This window comes from Phaethon aethereus (assembly GCF_964289735.1).
Source record: "Phaethon aethereus genome assembly, chromosome: 14".
Classification (NCBI taxonomy): Eukaryota; Metazoa; Chordata; class Aves; order Phaethontiformes; family Phaethontidae; genus Phaethon; species Phaethon aethereus.
In genome coordinates, this window is record NC_138590.1 from 4886013 (window position 1) to 4904427 (window position 18415).

At 42.2% G+C, this 18415-nt stretch overlaps 1 protein-coding gene across 1 annotated transcript in view; it reads right to left on the reverse strand.

Annotated features, from left to right (window-relative positions):
- Positions 1-595: 595 nt before the first annotated feature.
- WWC1 (WW and C2 domain containing 1) overlaps positions 596-18415 on the reverse strand; it is a gene marked incomplete at both ends in the record, with an annotated part of 71917 nt that continues 54097 nt past the window's right edge. Inside the window, 13 exons of the mRNA XM_082006330.1 lie at positions 596-662; positions 1190-1311; positions 2736-2966; positions 3839-3931; positions 5383-5547; positions 6233-6380; positions 7179-7279; positions 7885-8037; positions 9409-9601; positions 10376-10462; positions 11392-11472; positions 13278-13386; positions 17569-18107. Of these exons, the coding sequence (XP_081862456.1) occupies positions 596-662; positions 1190-1311; positions 2736-2966; positions 3839-3931; positions 5383-5547; positions 6233-6380; positions 7179-7279; positions 7885-8037; positions 9409-9601; positions 10376-10462; positions 11392-11472; positions 13278-13386; positions 17569-18107 (2089 nt within the window). The remainder of the gene's footprint in view (positions 663-1189; positions 1312-2735; positions 2967-3838; positions 3932-5382; positions 5548-6232; positions 6381-7178; positions 7280-7884; positions 8038-9408; positions 9602-10375; positions 10463-11391; positions 11473-13277; positions 13387-17568; positions 18108-18415) is intronic.

Here is an 18415-nt window from a genome sequence, read left to right on the forward strand (position 1 = left end):
TTCAATGGGCTCCCCAAGGTACCTTAACAGACCCATTACAGACATGAGCTGCAGTACAAATGTTAAAAGTGCAAGTGGGTTCACACCCACTTTTAGGAACTGGCAGGAAACACAAATGCTTCACAGCTCACAGAGAATTCGTTCACAGCACTTGGGAGTCAAAACCGGCTCCCTGCATTCCCCACAGGGTACAAAATACATCACTCGGAGGAGAGTCCGATGCAGAACATCGTAGAAGGTAGGGGCGAGGTTCCTTCAAATTTGTTTTATTGCAGTAAAACCTCTAAAAGGTAGAGCTGTACAAAAAGTCTAAACAGCATTATTTAAGAATAACAGCACCTTACGCTGCATTTGTTCTTATTTAAAATTCTATTTCCCAAAAATACATTCCTAAATATACAAACTATACAATCTTGTCACTTTAATGCTGGTTTCTGTGATGATATATCTTTAACCTAAAAATTTTCAAAACATCCACATACTGACAAAAGTTCTAATATACAAATGCCTTGGTACCTTCATAATACCACATAAATAACTTCAAAACCCAAACTGCATTTGTAGAATTGTCCGGAAGGTAAATACTTTATGGTGATCACACATCATCGGCAGAGAGCGTTGGAATGTTTATCCTCGGCCGTGTGAAAAATGCCATTTTCTCTCTAAAAAAAGATGATCAGTTGTTAATGCAACAGAAGTCTTGCCAGAAACGTCCATCATCCACGTTAAAATTTATCCCATCAGCTGTCACCAAAAGGAGCAGCAGCCCGTCCTCTTGCAAGCTACACCTCTTATTTGCATATCGGACATGAGGCATCCTTACAGTTAAACTCACAACATTGACCTTACCAAAAAGCCATTTTGGAAAGGCTCTTTTTTTTTTTTTTGCTTTCTAGGCTTGTTACTTAGGGAAGCAAAGGGCTGCTTCTGTATTAAACAAATGATTTGTTGCCAGGTGGGGAGTGATTTGGAGTACTCCTGGTTGCTTTGAGATCACGTGCAATGCTACAGCTAGTTTCCCCAACTCTCAGTCCTTATACTTTGATATAAAAATACAGAAGTTTGTAGTAGTAAACTGTTCTGCTTAAATAAAAAGAACAGCTTTCCTCATCAGCATCTTAGTCATCCACAAAAAAAATCATGGTTAACAGTCAATTTTTGCTCCCCTTTACCAGTGACCTGTAATTACCTGAATGACTGTACTTCCAGAGGCTCCTTCCGACTCTGCCCGCGCAGCCTGTGGACATCCTTGGCAGCAGCTCTCATCATTCTATCAGCCTTGAGCTCAGACTTGTGTTCTGTTTTTTCCACCTAAGCAAGTAATGGAAAGGAACTGTTTGTGTTTTCAGGAAGAATAATTTTATCCCGACTAATCTCCAAATACAGCAGTACTTCAGCTGCAGGTCTCAAGGGTTTGGAAGCTGCTGACTCTGGAAATCAAGAGCCACAAAAGCTAAACTGAAAGCTTGTCAGCTAACCATTGTAATGGAGACAGCTTTTTGTAAGGTCTTCTTCCAGCCCTTTGGTAAGAATTATGGGTGCTATCTGCACCTTCTTTGTATCTTCTTGATATTTTTTAAGTCAGCAGATCAGCTCACACAAGAACATGGCAACCCATGTTGCAGCTGTGCCCCAAAGAGAACCTGGTACCAACTCACTCCAGCACCTGGTGCCGTTGTAAGTTAGTTTCTGCCTGGTGTCAGCAGAGGTGCCCCGACAAAAGCAGAGAAGTTGAGAAGGAGCCCTGTACACAAGGGAGAGTATGATGTAGACAGAATAAGCTAAGCGCTAACCAGGACACACCAGACCTACTGGGAGACTGCATGTGACAAAATGGATGGCATTGGTCACTTCCTGTATTTGCACCTGTGCTAAGGCAGAAAATCTCTGTGATGGTAAACACATGGGTTCAGGACTAGCAGAACTCTACAGGGCATTAAAGAGGGGACAAACACCAGCAAAATAAAAAAAAAAGTCCAGCATCTAAGACATGAAGATAATCAGCTATGGAATAATACTTAAAGAAACCAAACAAAAAACCAAAAACCAAACATGACAGCAGAAGACTGCCCTACCTGCTCATCACCTACCCAGGCTTATTCAGACATTTCTGAAGCTTTACCTACCTTATCTGTAAATACATTCCTTTTGAAGCTCATGATTTTCATTACTATCACTCTCCAGAAAAGTGATAATGCAAGGAAAGACAACTTTCATAGAAGGAAACAAAATTGTTTAATGAACAAATGTTCATGTTGAAATGCATGGTAATTAGTTCTGCCTCCTTTCCATCCCTGCCCTGCAGTCCACCCTTCATAAGCAGAAAGACAGATACTATTAAGCTCTTAAAGCCAGAAAGTCTCCTATCATCCGACTTACGTTATCACTTCATATGCATAGGGATCCTATTCTAAAACCAGGTGTCATCCATGCACAAGTTTTATGCAGCCATTATTTCTCTTGCAAGAAGCAAGAGACATAACTGCTATCTTCCTAACCCTCGTATCTGTGGGAAGGCAGGCACAGACTCTGCAGTTTTAAATACCACACCTGAGAATAGCCAGACACTCAAGGACTGCAGCTCCCATTATCAATCGCTTGCTTGATGGAGCTGGAAGTGGAAGACACAAGTGACTGACGCTAAGGCTTCATTTCCTGACTGTCCAAAGTCCTCTGTTTCTCAAATCACGTTTCTCAAACATGTTGAATAAAATCCAAAGGCAGGTATTACTCACTCGTTTTTCCACTAGCCTCAGCAGCAGTCGAAATCTCTCATCATCCTTCACCCACTGCGGCAACTCTTTTTCACCCTGACTTTGAGCTTGTTCCAACTGTTCCTTCAGTTCCCTCAGCACCGAGATCTCCTGAACCAGCCGATCATGCCAAGTTTTCGAAGCTTGCAGATCCAACTCCAGGTCTAGTGAAGTGCGGATTAAACGCTCTGTACCAAAGGACTTGATTGAAGGCTAGAAAGGAAGGGGTATGTGAACACAATGATGAGAATTGTCCCAAGCACTCCTCCATGAAGGGTCAAATACATTATGAGACCCATTTTTCCAACACTACTGTTCACACAAAACATCTCTATTGATCCGGCTTTCCAACCTGTCTTGAGACAGGAAGCACAAACTCAAGCAAGCCTTTTCATTTCAGTGTTTCCACTAAATTTCTTCCTTGGCTGCTTCTCCAAATCATCAAGTCTTGCTTGCACACCTTGCTCCTAAGTTTAATGTCTCATTTTCAGATGAATCCACAATGCAGCAGTGTTTGTTTTTTCCAGTAACACATTATGTTGCCTTCTGCTAGTTTCAAACACAAGCTGCCTCAAGAAAACTGTCTCCTTCGGAGCTCAGCATCAGTATTCCCTGGGGAGTTTCAATGATTGCCATCACAACAGGCACAGGGGTTCCTTGTGTGCCACGGAGTCACTACAACAGGGCTACCTGAGCATCCAAGACATGATGCTCCTCACCTTCTTCCCCAGCTCCTCAGATTTATTGTAAGTACTTAAGAATCTCACAACAATAAACACAGCAAAACTGTTCATGCTACTTCTGTTCTGACAAGATTGAAAATTAAAAAAAAAATCTTCCTAGATTGATTGTTCTAAATGAGCTCTGGCTTAGACAAGTTGGAAGTTGTCTTGTGGAAGTTCCAACCTATATTCTGATATATCAAAGAGAAGTAGCCTTGAGAGACTTCTCACATGCAAATAAAAGGTTGTGAATGAAAGCATATGGCAACTGATTTCTGTTTGCAAGTTCTTCCTTTGAAACAGTTTTACAGTTTTTGCAAGTGTCTATGCTAGAGAAAAAGAGATAAGTGGTGATGTTTTTACCCGTTTCACTCTGACGCTTCGTCTCTCCATTGCATTTCGAACAAAGGGGGGCTTTTTGGATAGCGTTGAACTGTCACTATCACTGCGATTGAGCTGCAAATGAAAGTGAAACCCACATATTTTTCATTAAACAAATACAAGCAGTGCGTACACGCATTATTAGCAAGGTCAGAGAGTTCTGTAAGCTATTATAAGCAGTGATGTAAGCAGAACTATGAAGTTTTGTGAAAGGCTACAGCAGAGAGCTGCCACCCCAATCCGGGTGCACAACATGCAATCCATTTGGCATGGCCAGATCCTGCCACAAGCCTTGAACCTTGTCCCTTTTTGGGAATAGACTGGATAGAAAGTGAGACACTAAGTTAGGGTGTAATACGGCACCGTACCCCACTGCCCTTCTCCTGTGCAAGTAACTAGGCTGGGCAAAACAGCCTAGAAAAATAAGCTCTAGGTAATAAAAAAAACCCTACTCTTTTCTAGCATCTGCAAAATATAGGGCTATTTTTTTTGAGATTTCTCTTTCCCCCAGTCACCTGTATTTTAAGCTAGCCATGCAAGACGTAGGTTTACCTGTAAGCTATCCCCCTGGGTTTTTCAACTTAAGAGTGGTCACATTACACACACACACACATTGACTGCCTTCTTTTGTGATTGCCTCTAGTCCCTCAAAAAGAGCTCAACTCAATCAGAGTTTAATTCCCTTCTCATGTTCCTTCTCAAAGTTGGGGGTGGGGGAAACAGGCATGCGGGATCTGCATGTGCTGGAACACAGTATCTCTACCACCCAAGCACAGGCCCCTGCTGCAGATTAAATAGGGTTTGTTTCTATGGAAGCACCTGCTTCTGAATTGGAGAAAGCCTGCACATCAAATCAGGCTCAGCGGTATTAACAGCATGCCCACTTAGGACAGGTCACATGTAATAAAACACAGTGCTTGCTTGTTTGCCAATTCCATTTAAAAGAAGAGTTATTTATAGTTTACACTAACCCTCAATCCAGGAAATAATTGTGAACAAACATTTCAAAGCAGTGAAAGTGACATCCTGACCCAGTACATGGCCTGTTCAGTTACCTTCAGACAAAGCACACTGGAGATTTTCAAGTTTCCACAATTTTTTTTCTGACATGATCAGGTACTTACCTGTCTAGTTCTATCAAGCTTTCATGTTTACCTCATCTAAAGTTAGGTGGACACAGCTAACTCAGTTCAAGTTAGCACAGAACAGCCTTAAAGCAGCAGGAAAGGGTTTGATATGTAGCTTACTCATCACTGTCTTACAGCAGCCCTTCCAGGGCATCTCAACATGCTGCATGTACCACAAACACAGATGCACAGATATATTTTACGAATTTTTGCTTAACACTATTAGATCCAAGGAAAGATACTGTCTAGGAGGTGAGGACAGAGCAACTTCTGAAGTCAAAGGGGGAGAGAAGAAAGCAGTGTCAGGGCTCTGAAAAATTCAGACTAAGTGAACATCGATATCACGCATTCATTAATGGAAAAACACCATTTATAACCTCAGGCTTGCATTTTCCTTACCCGACACACATACTGACTTTGTGGTCCTGGTGAAAATGTTTTTGAGCGGATGATAGTGCTACCTCTGACAAGCTGAGTTTGGGGTGGATTTGCTGCTCTTTTGTCTTTCGGACGAACTACAGTGGAAGACTGTGCAAGGCTCTCCGTGTTTGTCTCTTTATCCACCTGAAAGACAGATACTGCAGTGTAAATGCCAGTTTGCCGTCTTACCGATGACACATATCCAGGGCTCTCTGACAGCCACCTGTGATACTTCTCCGCTTTCAGTCCCAGAGGCATTGCATTCAAATAGCTATTATTTAGCCCTTTTCATGCAGGCTGTCCTGACACTTCACTCCTTGAACTCAGTAGCTGCTACATTAACTGTATCGCTCCCTAAGGGCTCTGCATCCATTGACTGCTGTATGACACAGAACTGACTCCAACAAGCTTTGCCTGTTGATCCAGCACATCAGTGTGACCTGGCAGTCTCAGACAGAACAGAGGTATGATTTTAAAGACCATTCCCTTACTTCTTGTGCACCTGCAGCAAAGATCCAAATCGTTGTATGTACATGCACAGAGAGCATGTGTACAGTGCACATTTGTTAGACTACAACTACATTCAGAATTAAAAAAAACCCCCAACAGTTATCATGAGCAGCAAAAAGAAGACATGAAATGATGCTATATTAACTATGGGACAAGATGGTCGCATAGAGTTAAAAAGATTTCAGGTAGATAAACATTTAAACTTCAATGATGAACTTTCAAATAACTGCTGTAGCCTTGCTCAGCTCAAAAGCAACCCAGGCAGCTGATCAATGGGAAGCTTAACTCATGTTTCTGTTCAAAAGGCCCTTGACTTTACCTTCACTGCTATTTCCATGTGCAGCTGGGAATTCAGACTTTCTTCGGTTTCCCACAGCAATTTTCCGGCACAGAATTCTTCCTCCTCCTCTGCTTCATTTTCACTGATCTCGTCCTGTTCTTCCTGATCAGGAACCTCTTCATCTTGCCTGTTAAGAACAGCTTTGTTATTGAACCAGCCTACTGTGAACAATAGTCTGGTGCTGTAGCAGGAGTTACCTCCTGTAAAGTGCTGGACAGAAACACGTCCCCAAGGCAGACGGTTGTACCTGGCATGTCTTGTAGCCACTGAGATTACACAAACACAGGTTTATAAGGAGATAACTGAAACTGGAGTGAAGCTGCACCAGAATGCAACCATTACAGCCAAAAAACTTCATAGTGGTCTTGCTTCAAAAGAAACAGGCTGAGGGTTCAGCCATGTGGGCTGAGCTTAAGGTGAGTGCATCCTAAGGGGAGCTCTCAGGATGCCATTAATCTTAGTTTAAAAAGTGATGCTGGACAAAATTGAAGCATTGTTTTAATGTCCTTTTCGGCTCCTTTGAACTCACAGCTGGCCTCTCTGTCAAATCCATTGGTCAGGCTTGCTTTTTATTTCAAATGTTGGGCTTCATTAATAAAATCTGAATCTGAACCATGTAAACAACAGCCGGAATTAATATTCAAGCAAAGCCTTGTGCCATACAGTGCAGCTTTCATGGACATCCGTAGAACATTGTACAAGTGACAAAATTAGCATAGTGCTATTGGCTATTTTCAACATTTATCAGTTTTGTTCTCATTTCCCAAGCACAACCTCCAGAACAGAAGAAACTACATTTTTCACCAAAACAAAAAGAGACAGAAGAAGCCTCCCACAGCTCCGTATCATCTGCTTTTTTCTCTGCACATGAATCCCTAAATGCTCTCCTCATCCCACAACGCTAGGATGGTGGGATGCTACCTACCAGCTCTCTCCGCCAGTTAAAGTGCTTCTGCTTTCCTCCAGTTTCTTCTCCACAGCTTCCAGTTCAACAGCTGTCTGCTCTAAGAGTGCTGAGACAGAGTCCTAAGGAGATCAAGAGGCTTCTTGTGAAGATACAATTCTCACGAACTGCAAAGTGCCCAGCCTTTCCGGTCAGAACAGCCCCAACCAGCTTTCCTCTGGTGGCAGGAGAGAGTTGTAGTCTCTACACCTGCGTTGTTCAAGCAGTCTATCGCAAATACAGTGCTCAGTCAAGCCTGTGCGAGCATACCTGGCCCACCTCCCCCAGTTACACCAGCATATGCACATGTACTAAGTTGAGCCTACTGCATGCCATGCACGTGTAAAGGTAAGTCTGTATCTCGACTCGTTCAGCAGCAAGTTCATTGCAGCAAGGTGAACTGCCTAGTAGGAAGAAAGGCAAGAGCTCACACATCACTTACACCAGACCAGATACCACATCCCTCAGCTTCGTGAGGAGCAGATTTCAGTAAGTATTTAGCCCAGGACAAGGGCATATCTGTAATCGACATGTTAATTATTTCGCTGCATTTAATGACATTTTCAGGTTCTAAATATAAACGCTCCAGCCTTCACTTCTCATCTGTTGTAACGGTCCTTCGGCCACATAAACCCTCTCACTAGTACTGTTTAGAAGAGATTTGTTTGATTTCAGCGGTTGTTCTTACTGTTTTTTCAGTGCAGGGTACTTCAGAGTGAATGTTTCCTTGTTTACTTTTCCTGTTTTGCTTCTGCAGATACTTGTAACTAAGGAGGTTATACCAACGGGTTGATTTCTCTCCGGATCTACATATTTCAGCAAGGCTAATTTGTGCTCCACCCTATTGAGAGCAAAAACACAGTTTTAATGTAATACTAAAATGAACCACTACCACACCAGTAAGAAGAAATGAAAGCGAAAATCCAGGAGTACTTGACTTTGGCAAGTTTTACAAAAGGAGAAATTGCCCTGTTTATCCCCATTTCAACAGCACTGGTAATGTTTCACGTTTAATTATTTTTAACATTGTCTAGGACTTCCAATCCAAGCAGCAAATGCTTCACTACAGCTCCTGTGCACAAGAATCCAGACGTATGAACAGTGCTACTGCAGCCAGGATAAATTACAGCCAGAGCTTCAAAGAAAAAGAGAAAGGAACAGGAGGTGAAGACTCCCTGACAAAAAATCTGCAAGGCTGACAAAAATTACTGCCTCAGACTAAGATGCTTTAGTTTTGTATATTCCATTCCTCTCCATCTGCCTTGTCATTTTTTACTGCCTTGCATTTAGTACACATCCTGACATATTCAAAACCAAAGTAAAACTGATTTGCAATTTATTTAATCCATATCTGAGTGGACTCCATTGCACCAGCCCAGTCCAGCAGACTGCATGCTCAGCACAGCTCCTGCAAGTTAGCATGCTCCCACCTGGAGGTCAAGTGCTGTAGGACTGTACATGCTGCCAGAAGAGAAAAACCTAATTTGGAAAACAGATGCTTTCCTAAACCAAAGTGTGCTTTGCAAAGCAAGTAAAGGAAGAAATGTAGAAGCACCATAAAACATGCACCTCGCCAGCCAAAGGAGATACTATGGAATATATCCACAACAAAACATCAACTCTTCTGTATCTTAATGGTTGCTTATGTGCCAACTCAACACATCCTACTCATGTTCTGGACTACAATACTCCAGAAATAGTTCTATTAAAATCAGCTTGCTCAAGTAATACTGAGCAACAAAAAAGCTCTTTTAACAATAGGGGGCAGCTGGCAATACTAGCACTCAAAAAACCTATACTCATATGGATTTTAATAGTGTAGGTTAATAGCAGTTTAAAAAATCCTTTAGAGGTCTTTAATATTCTACAGTGGTTTCCAAGTTCCTGTAAGAAGTCCATTCTCAATTACATTGCAATAAATGTTTCCAAAAGGAAGAAAAATAGGTAGGGTTTCACAATAAATCATGAGAGAAGGGAAATCTAGTAGTCTGACAAAGTCACCAGTAGTTCTGTGACACAACATTTATCTAAGAGATTATTTTTTTTTCCTGATCAAAATTGTTATTGCTAAGAACACTACCTGGGAGAGGTCATATAGCTAAAGATTATCAGGAAAACTTTCACAGAAATTGCCACACTTCAGAGTTTAAAATTTTGCCTAATTAAAAAGAGGAAACGAACACAAAGATATTAAATAGAGATTAATACTAACCAAACATTCTTCAAGGTGAGATTTATCTACAGTGCAAACATCGACTCTTAAAGTCTTCTGGCGTAAAGCCGGGTAAGAGATAGAAACCCAAAATACTTCATTGTACACAAGATTGTCTGAAGCTTCCACTGGTCTTGTGCGAAACAAGCAGCTTGTGCTTTCCGAACAGGGCAGGACAGCCACACGAATGTTCCTATTGAAAGAAGTGTTGCAGTCAGTACTACCGTACAGGTTTGCAGTTCTCTCCGCTGCAAGAACTTCATATATCTGCAAGTGAAATTCATCCTAAGCCCTGTGGACATTACTGTCCTATCCTATTCTTTGGAATATCAGTTAACTGAGAAAAAAGGAACATCTCATCACAACATCAGAGACATGAAGTGGCATAAGTTGACATTGACTTCATCCGTCTGAATCTTGTAACCAAACATCATGGGATTATATTTTACATGGCTGTTTACAGCTGTGCAACTTGTCGTGCTGCTAACATACTCTGTTATAGGTAGAAACACCTATGCAAAAATGAACCAAATTTTTGTCAGCTTATTCAGCACAGAGATGAATTTAAAAAATTTGTGCCTAGAATGAGCTTAGCAGAAGCTGTACATTTTCCCACACATTCCACCTGTGCAGGTGTCCAAGGATGGAGTTCTGTAGCAGAACAAACGCCCCTTCTCCACTCAATGCAGTTGCTCTGGGCACTGCTACAGTTAAGAACCTTGCTGGCTAGTGCTAATTCCAGGCAAGTCTCTTCCTACCAAATACAGACCTTTGAGAAAAAAACCCTGCATCTTATTTCAGTCTGCGGGTTTATTAGTTCATAAAAGTTGCTAACACATAACAAAATATAGAAGCATTTCAGAAAGGGTAAATTTTTAAGAGTGTGAAAAAACAAAAACCAACATCTGTTTAATTCCTACTGGAATCTCAAACAAGTACTTCAAGCGTGTTTGTGTCACCCACTTACACTTTTTGATCTTGTTGTAACAGCAGTGCTGGAACATTACTCAGCTGGATCACCAGTATCGCAAATTGTTTACTTTTGTCATCATATCTGAATTGGAAATGCAAAATAAAAAGCATTATTACTAGAGAAGTCTGCCTTGGACTCCATGAATGAGTATTCCACTTGCTTCATTAACACAAACAAAGTGTACAAACACAAAAATTAAAAATTTACAAACAAGACAAAACTGTAATGGGACGATTGCTTGACTATAGTTTAAAACAAAACCAGTTTCATATTACATGAAGATTTGCAACCAGAACATCCAGAATTTAGAACAGTCCAGAACATCCAGCACTTAGGAATTCAGATACCGTGGACTATACATTTGACCTAATACACATTGCTCTTCCTGGGGTCTGGCTACATTGCTGTATCGTAATTAAAGCTTTTTGAAAGGCCTTATATAACGACTATAATATTAAAACATTACAAATAGAAATACATGAAGTACAACGGTGAAGATATTATTGGTAACCATTGTTGATGGCCGTGACAAAAGGGTTTTGTGCTACTTTTTTTTCCCTCAAATCATAAATAATCTTCCACTAAGTCATTTAAGGAAGATGCCTTACCTTCCTATGCCTTACCCACTCCTTGTGGGATTCAGGTGTGGTCAATGATTATGATTTCCATTTACTCTCAGCAGTCTTCCCCCACAAGCTGCACACTAAAGGAGACTGCAAGCCAGCAAAAGGCTTTCTCCAGCCCAGCACTGTCAGTGCTCCCATTGTTGCTCTGCACCCTGATACCACACTATCGCCAGTTGATTTCCACTGACATGAAAGAGGGTAACTGGGCCAAGGACCTCCTAGAGTTGAGTGTAATTCTCAATTACACTACAAAGAGGGCATTAGTTAGTTAATACTAATTGGTCAGGATATACAGGAGAAGAGAACATAAAGCACTCTCTTTTAAATCCCATATATCACTCTCTCCACTGGAAGGAAAATCCAATAAAAATGTGTAGAGCTTACCTCATTGCAATTTGCACTTTAGCTGTCCCAACTGCTTCTGTATCATCACTGTCAAACACCATCACTTCTGACACACATGGTCTGAAAGAAATCAAAGACAATTAAGGACTTGATTTCCCCCTTATTGAAGTGTTAGTATTTAGGTGATACAAGATCTTTTCCCTTCCATTCAGGGGTTGGGCATATGGATTTTGTAAAATTAGCAGCTAAAAGAAAGCCCATTTAAGAAGTAAGTGCAATCACCCTTAGAGGTATGTATTACAGTGCTTATCAGCAGAAAGTCATATGCCTTCCCCTTTCACTGCCAAAAAAACCCACACAAAAGACTGCAAAAATAAGGCAGTGGGGGATTTTTGAAAGGGTTCCCTTGACTGGATTTTAGTAAAGACAGCTGACTGCCCAGCAACAGAAATAAGACTTAACAACTGCAATCCTGTCCTGCATCATGACAGCAAAAATTCTCAAGTTTGATTAGATTTAAGTCATTCCTTTGTTTCTTTAAGAAATCAAACTTCCCTAAGCACATTAGAAGTGACAGAGTACACTGACTGGTCTTCCTTGAAACAGCTACCTGCATCATTTCCCTCCCAATGTACACCTCCTCCAAAGTTTTATGCACTGAAAGTCCCCAAAACTACATTCATTGTCTAATTGACTCAGAGGCTATGCTGTAGCACATGAAAACAGGATTAGCATTCTTCTCTTCTAAGTAGTTTCCATATTACTTAGTGCTCTCTTGCATTTCATTACATTTCAGCTACAGAGTACAAGTGTATTGCTCACCCAACCCTCACCATTTATTATAGTTATCAAAATGATACTGTAGTCATTACAAAGGTTGCTAAGTCAACAACCTAAACAACACTAAGTACCATCAGACATGCGAGTGTACATGGAATGCCTTCTGTAACTGCCACACATTATCCCTCCTCCCCTCTCCCCAGAGGTCCCTATCCCGTCGAGGGGACACAGGGGCCCTAAGACACCCAGCTGTCTGTCTGCCTGGCTTGAGCTGACGAGGTCTAATTTACAGAAGCATTGCACTTTCTTGTCAAAGTGAATTGTGTTGTAAACTTAAAAAAAATTACTCATTTATCTAGAGAATTAATGAAGATAATGAATGAATAGATGAGGGGGAATAGGAGATGAGCAATTTTTCACCTCTACAGTTGTGTCTTGCAACAAATGACCCCATAATTCATCTCAATGCCAATAAAAGCAGCAGGAAAACCCATGTTAGATGCAGCCAAACCAGGCATCAGCAAGATGAGTACCTTCTAGTGACCTTTTTGTCAAACCACCCCAGACAGCTTTAGCAAGCAGTAAGGGAGGTCCAGAAACCCACTGAGAGCAGTGACACCCAGCTCTGGCTATAAGCTATGCACTTAGTGAGAGAAGTACTGCAGAAATCACATACTGGATCCAAGCACTCGGGAACTGCATCACAGCACATACACATCCATGAGGCAGTTCAAGGTGCTTCTGCTATCTTCCTTAAACATCCCAAAGTCCTCTCACACTGACTGAGGGCTGTCATTGACACCAGAATGGCTGACTGACAGGAGAGGAACTTTACAGCTGTGAGATGGCTCCGCTAGCCCCATCAAGGCAGCAGTCACAGCTTACCAGCACCTTCACAAACAGACCAGCTGGTGGAACAAGTTCTCTGTGAGCTTGATTTCAGCTACTTCTATTTTGGGAAGCATGGGTCATTTTGATAATCAAATTCAACCTGCTCATAGTTTTTTCAGAAGTACTAAGAAATCTGAGATGGAGAACGTTAGCCACCAAATTACAAAACCGATCATAACCAGCATTATTCCAGCTGACTCCTGGGTGCAAAACTGAGTCATTGGCTTCTTCCTAGAGAGAGATCTGTTGTCTACCTTTGCACAGACGCCTCATATACCCCGCTATCTCCAGCAACAGATTCATCAGACACTGCAGCTGACACACACGCCACCTTCAGTGCCGTCCCTCCAGCTGTATTTATACCTATCAGAAAAGCACAGAGGAAAACCAAAAAAAGTTGTTAATGAAAACGAACAGTCTGGATCAGGAGCAGCTTTTTTCTTATCCTCCCCTTGCATTCCATTTTTTCCCCACCCAAGTATCGTTAAGCAACAGCACATTTCTGAAGACAGAGAAGACAGACGTCGAGTGGGCTGTGCTCAACAGCCACAGTCAAGTTAGTGCTTCAGGAATGTGCCCAACTGCCCTGGAGAACAAAAAGCCCCTGGACAAGCAGAAGAACAGCCTATGTGGTGGAGGTGAGAGCAGGGCTTCATTGCACAGTCAATGACCATTTAATACTTGGGTCCTGCAGTAGCGTACCCAGAGGCTGAGGTTACACACTGGTTGTGCTGAGTGCTTTACAACCGGCTACCCCTGGCACCTCTGCGGGTGCAGGTCCTCGCAGGCAACGCAAGGAGGGGCTTTTGAAGCACCTGAAGGGCAGGGAGGTACCCGTGACAAGATGGGCAATGTGCAGAAGAAGCAGAACTTGTGAATTCCAGTGCAGTTATACATCTGAACCAATAAAACAACTTCTACTGCAAGTCACCCTTAAGCAGGCGGTAGGCCTTCTGGTCCTGGCTACCCACAGAGCAGCAGCGAGGCGAACGCTACTGACCAAGTTCTGGCCAAGTACAGATTATGCTGAGGGGTATATCCCACCTGGAGAGCTTATACCAAAAATCTAGCTTCAAGGAGGGGAAACAGCAAAAAAACCCAAACAAAAAAAAAAACCCAAAAAACCCAAACCCGCCTACCCCTGAACCCAAAAGGTTTATGTACACAGGAGAGAAGATGGATCCAGAAAGACCAGGTTAACTGGCTAAACATGGAGAGAAAGAGAGATTACAGGATTCAAAGTAGCAGCCACATGCAGGAATGCAGGGAAAAGGAGGTACGGAAGAGAAACTGGGCAAGTTGAAGCAAGGAGTTTGGTACAGAGGTGTTATCCCAATTAGATTTCTTGTGCTACAAAATAGGGAAAGATATGCCCTGGAAACTTCTGTAAATTCGGCATCTTTTCACTCAAACCATCACTTTTCTGCAGAGATATGCTTCAGGCGAGAGCCTGGAGAACTCTGTCTGCCAAGGTGGCTGACGAGGGCTGGGATGTACCCAGCTCTTGGCTCTCCCTCTCTGGCAGGGCTTTGGGCGAGGAGGTGCCACGCTATCACACTGCGAGCAGTTGTAACCCCATAGCAGATGTGTGGCAACGCACTCCTCTCCAAGGGGCTTTTATCTTTCAGAAGTGGTCCCTCTTTCCCGTAGCCTTAGGAAACTACAAGCCTCCAAACCAATATATGGTTTCCATCCTGTATTTTCTTTATTATAAAGAGGTTTGGGGATATTTTTTTCCCACAGTCTCAAATCCGCTTAAAGAATTAAACACACATTTAAAAAAACATTGGTGCAAAAAGTGTGCAAACTCAACATGGGGCTATGGAATAAAATAAGGACTTCTACAATCAACAGTAGAGGGTGCTACAGGTATCACTGATACATTGAGTGCACATGTGCAATTTGGGCCCATTAATCCATGTATTTTTTGACACCACCACTGAATGGTATTTTTCATCTTGGTATTCCCATGGAACTGCTGGACATGAATAAATGTCCAGCCCTTTTCTCCATAGGCCAAACCACACGAATAAAAGTTAGCATCTGTAACGCAACATATCAGTCATTAACTGAAACAAATGGATCCATTTAATGCTGGCAATCGCAGTTTAATCCATCCTCCCTCCTGCCACGTGCAAAGGCCTGGTCCCTGCTGCACTCTGCTTACCCTGGGCTATGCTGGAGGTATGCAAGCAGGGTCAGAACAATGTCTCTTCTTTCCTCAGTGCTGCTCTGTACCCCCCGTTCCATGCTTTCAATATGAAAATAATTTCTCCCCCACTGTCTGGCTTCCTAGATCAAGTTATTTGAGTTTAACGCACCACTCCCAGAAATGCCACTCCAGAGTCCCTCTGCATGAGGCTTCCTTACCAGGAAGGACGCTGCAGGTAAGACTCCAGTGGGCTCAACCTCTTTTTCTCCTTCAGTTAGTTGCCAATGCCATTTAGTCTTTTCAACTCAAAAAAATCTTAATTTTTGACCACTTCACTCAAGCCCCCTGAGGCCAAGGGGGGTGAATACAGAGGGTGCACAAAACCCAGCAACAAAGTGGGTATATGTTTGTACAGCAGAATGCTAAAGTGTAAGCCTGAATAAAGATGACTGAGGTCCCTGAAAAGGATTCATCATGCAGCCATCCTTTTCCTCATTTTTTTTGCAAAGGACTTTGAAGCTCAGCCCTGCAAGTCTTGCACACACACTGTACTTGTAACTTTTTCATGTGGCTAATTAACACAAAATTTAGATTTTCTGTTTTAAGTCTCTAAAGAGGTATCACCCTAAAAAAAGTTTATGGAAGAGTTCAGAAGTGACACTCTTCTGTATTTCCAAACAGGCAGATAGCACTTCCTGTGTTTTTTTTTCACCTTTTTTTTCCATTCATATCAAGAATTGAAAATTTGTTCTTCATTTCCTGCCATTTCCCTTCCCTGGGCTCTCCTGGAGAGAGCCCTGAAGAACCATGTTAGGTCCTCACATCCATGCCATTTCCTCAGAGAATGCCAGACTCTGCCAGATTCCAGATTTTGCTATTAGTTTCACCTACGTCGCTACCTTATTTCAGCCTCAAAGGTGGCAGGGACATTTTCTAACAGAAACAGAAAGCAAATCCCTCAGATACATACTATTCAGCTCTACTTACAGGAACACGTGAGCATGCTTTGCCCATGAGGCCAAGTACTGACCACCCCAGATCCAGCCACCGTGTTTCGGGTGTTACACTGACACACCCCCCCCCCCCCGCCCCCGGCAAATGCCTGAGGAGTAAAATCTCATCTCGTTATTGCCCTGAAATAAACTGCTTATGGTGATTATTTTGTCTGCTGACTGGCTAACAGTAATAATCGCTTAATCTGCTTAACACCTGAGCTTTCACTTCAACAGCCCTGACAAATCTCGAAGAGCTAAAAAGGTTAAAACTAATCAGTGCCCAGTTCTAATAAGAATAATTACTGTTTCCTACTCACATGCATAATACCTTTTGCTTGTAGGAAAATGGTAGTTCAGAGGGGAAGAACTGCACTCATGTATTGTATTTTAAATAGTATCAGCCTTCCTAACACAGAATGCAGTGATAACATGGTGCTAGTTCCCCTTATTCAGATAGGCTCTTTTATAATCCTATGAAAAACAGAAACAAACGGCACTGCTGGTTCATATGACTATAGCTTGCAAGTTTACATTGCCTTTAAAGCTCTTTTACTGCAGTTACAAATCCAGTCATTTCACTCATCTCTATTGGATTTAAGCCAACTCCAGTCGCACGGGCTTCAAACAGGCCCTAGCACGAGCACCCTGACTGCTGCCTACTGCTTTCCATCCACTTCAGCAGGGTCATCATTCTAAAAAGGGATGAACCCTTCCCACCCACCAATAAGCCATATGCACGTATGAGAACATCCACGATCTCTAAACATCTTATTTTATCATGCTCACAATCTAAACACGTTTTTGTTGCTAAGAGACCATCCCCCTCAAAACAGCAGAAATTCAAGCACAGCCTTGACATGTCTGCTCAGCTGAAGTTAATAAATTCATTGCCACTGATTTACTGGGAAGCAGAGCAAGACGTTGGGTACGCTGAAGTGTTGGGGAAGGATTTTTATTACTGTTTGTTAACTATTAAACTAAATGCCTTTCCCAGTCTTCCTTAAAAGCTTGGCCAAAACCTTTGTGTCAATGTTGCATTCATTACATGCCCCCCAATTACAGACCCAAAACACTAGGCAACATTCTGAATAGTTAAATGCCAAATTAAAATAGGCATCCCACCACAACCACTTATATTTGCACATGAAATGCCTGTAATTTGCGCAAGCACACTCAAAACTCACCTAGATACAGCCTTCTGCAAGACTCAGCAGTATTTTTTGTGTACAAAATAAATACCCTTTCCCCCAAGCAAGGTAGAACACACAGTTGAATACTCTTTTCAACACAAAGGTGTCAAGATGACTGACAGCTTTTGAAATAGTTGCTTCTCAATGCTTTATAAACTACATTAAAAAAAAATGCATGCATATGCATGCAAATAGTTTGTTACCATACCTGGACCTAGATGTTTATCTCCTGCTCTAGGCTCTTCCAGTCTACAGTTTCCACTCCCAGTGTTTAGGGCGAGTTCTGACAGATTTGTACTTATCTCTGCATCATCAAAATCCATATGGCTTGAAAAGGCATCACCAGTTAGGAGTGGGTCTATCACCAGTGGAGAGCAAGGTGGCGATGGGGAAGAGAGAGATGACCTTGGAGACAGCGATGTCATGGATTTTGGAGTACCAGACAATGATCTCAGAGCCTGTATGCGACTGGTGGTATCTGCTTTGTGTGTTTTTGCTACTTCGTTTTCATGAATAGTGGTGATACAGCCTGACGGTCTAAATCCAGTGGCTCCTTCTAAGAGCAAGTCAAGCTTGTTTTGATAGTCCGAGTCCAACTGCTCCAACTGCTCCAGGTGCTCGTAGTAGAGATCAGTGAAACTGGCTGAGGTGGATGAGTCCTGGCTGGAGGTGGCAAGAGATCCTCTGCTAGATGCAAGAGAACCAGGGCTGCTGCTTGAGGAGAGGGAAAGCATGCTGGTGGAGAGACTGAAGGAAACAAGTCAGAAAACCATTATACTGTATCTCCTGGTTTCTCAGGAACACACTGCAATGTCACCAAATCTCTAAACCCACATGGTACATTTTGCTATGTTAGCTTAGGCCATACGCATTAGCTGCCACAACAACCCTGAACCACAGTCTACCCAAGGGAAAAGTTGTGTCATTTTTCAATAAAAATAATATAGTTCATACACACTTTTCTACTCACCGTATCAACCTCATAACAGTCCTTGTTTAGCAAGAACAACTCTAATGAATTGTTTCAAATAAATTAAAATTAGTGACAACACTCT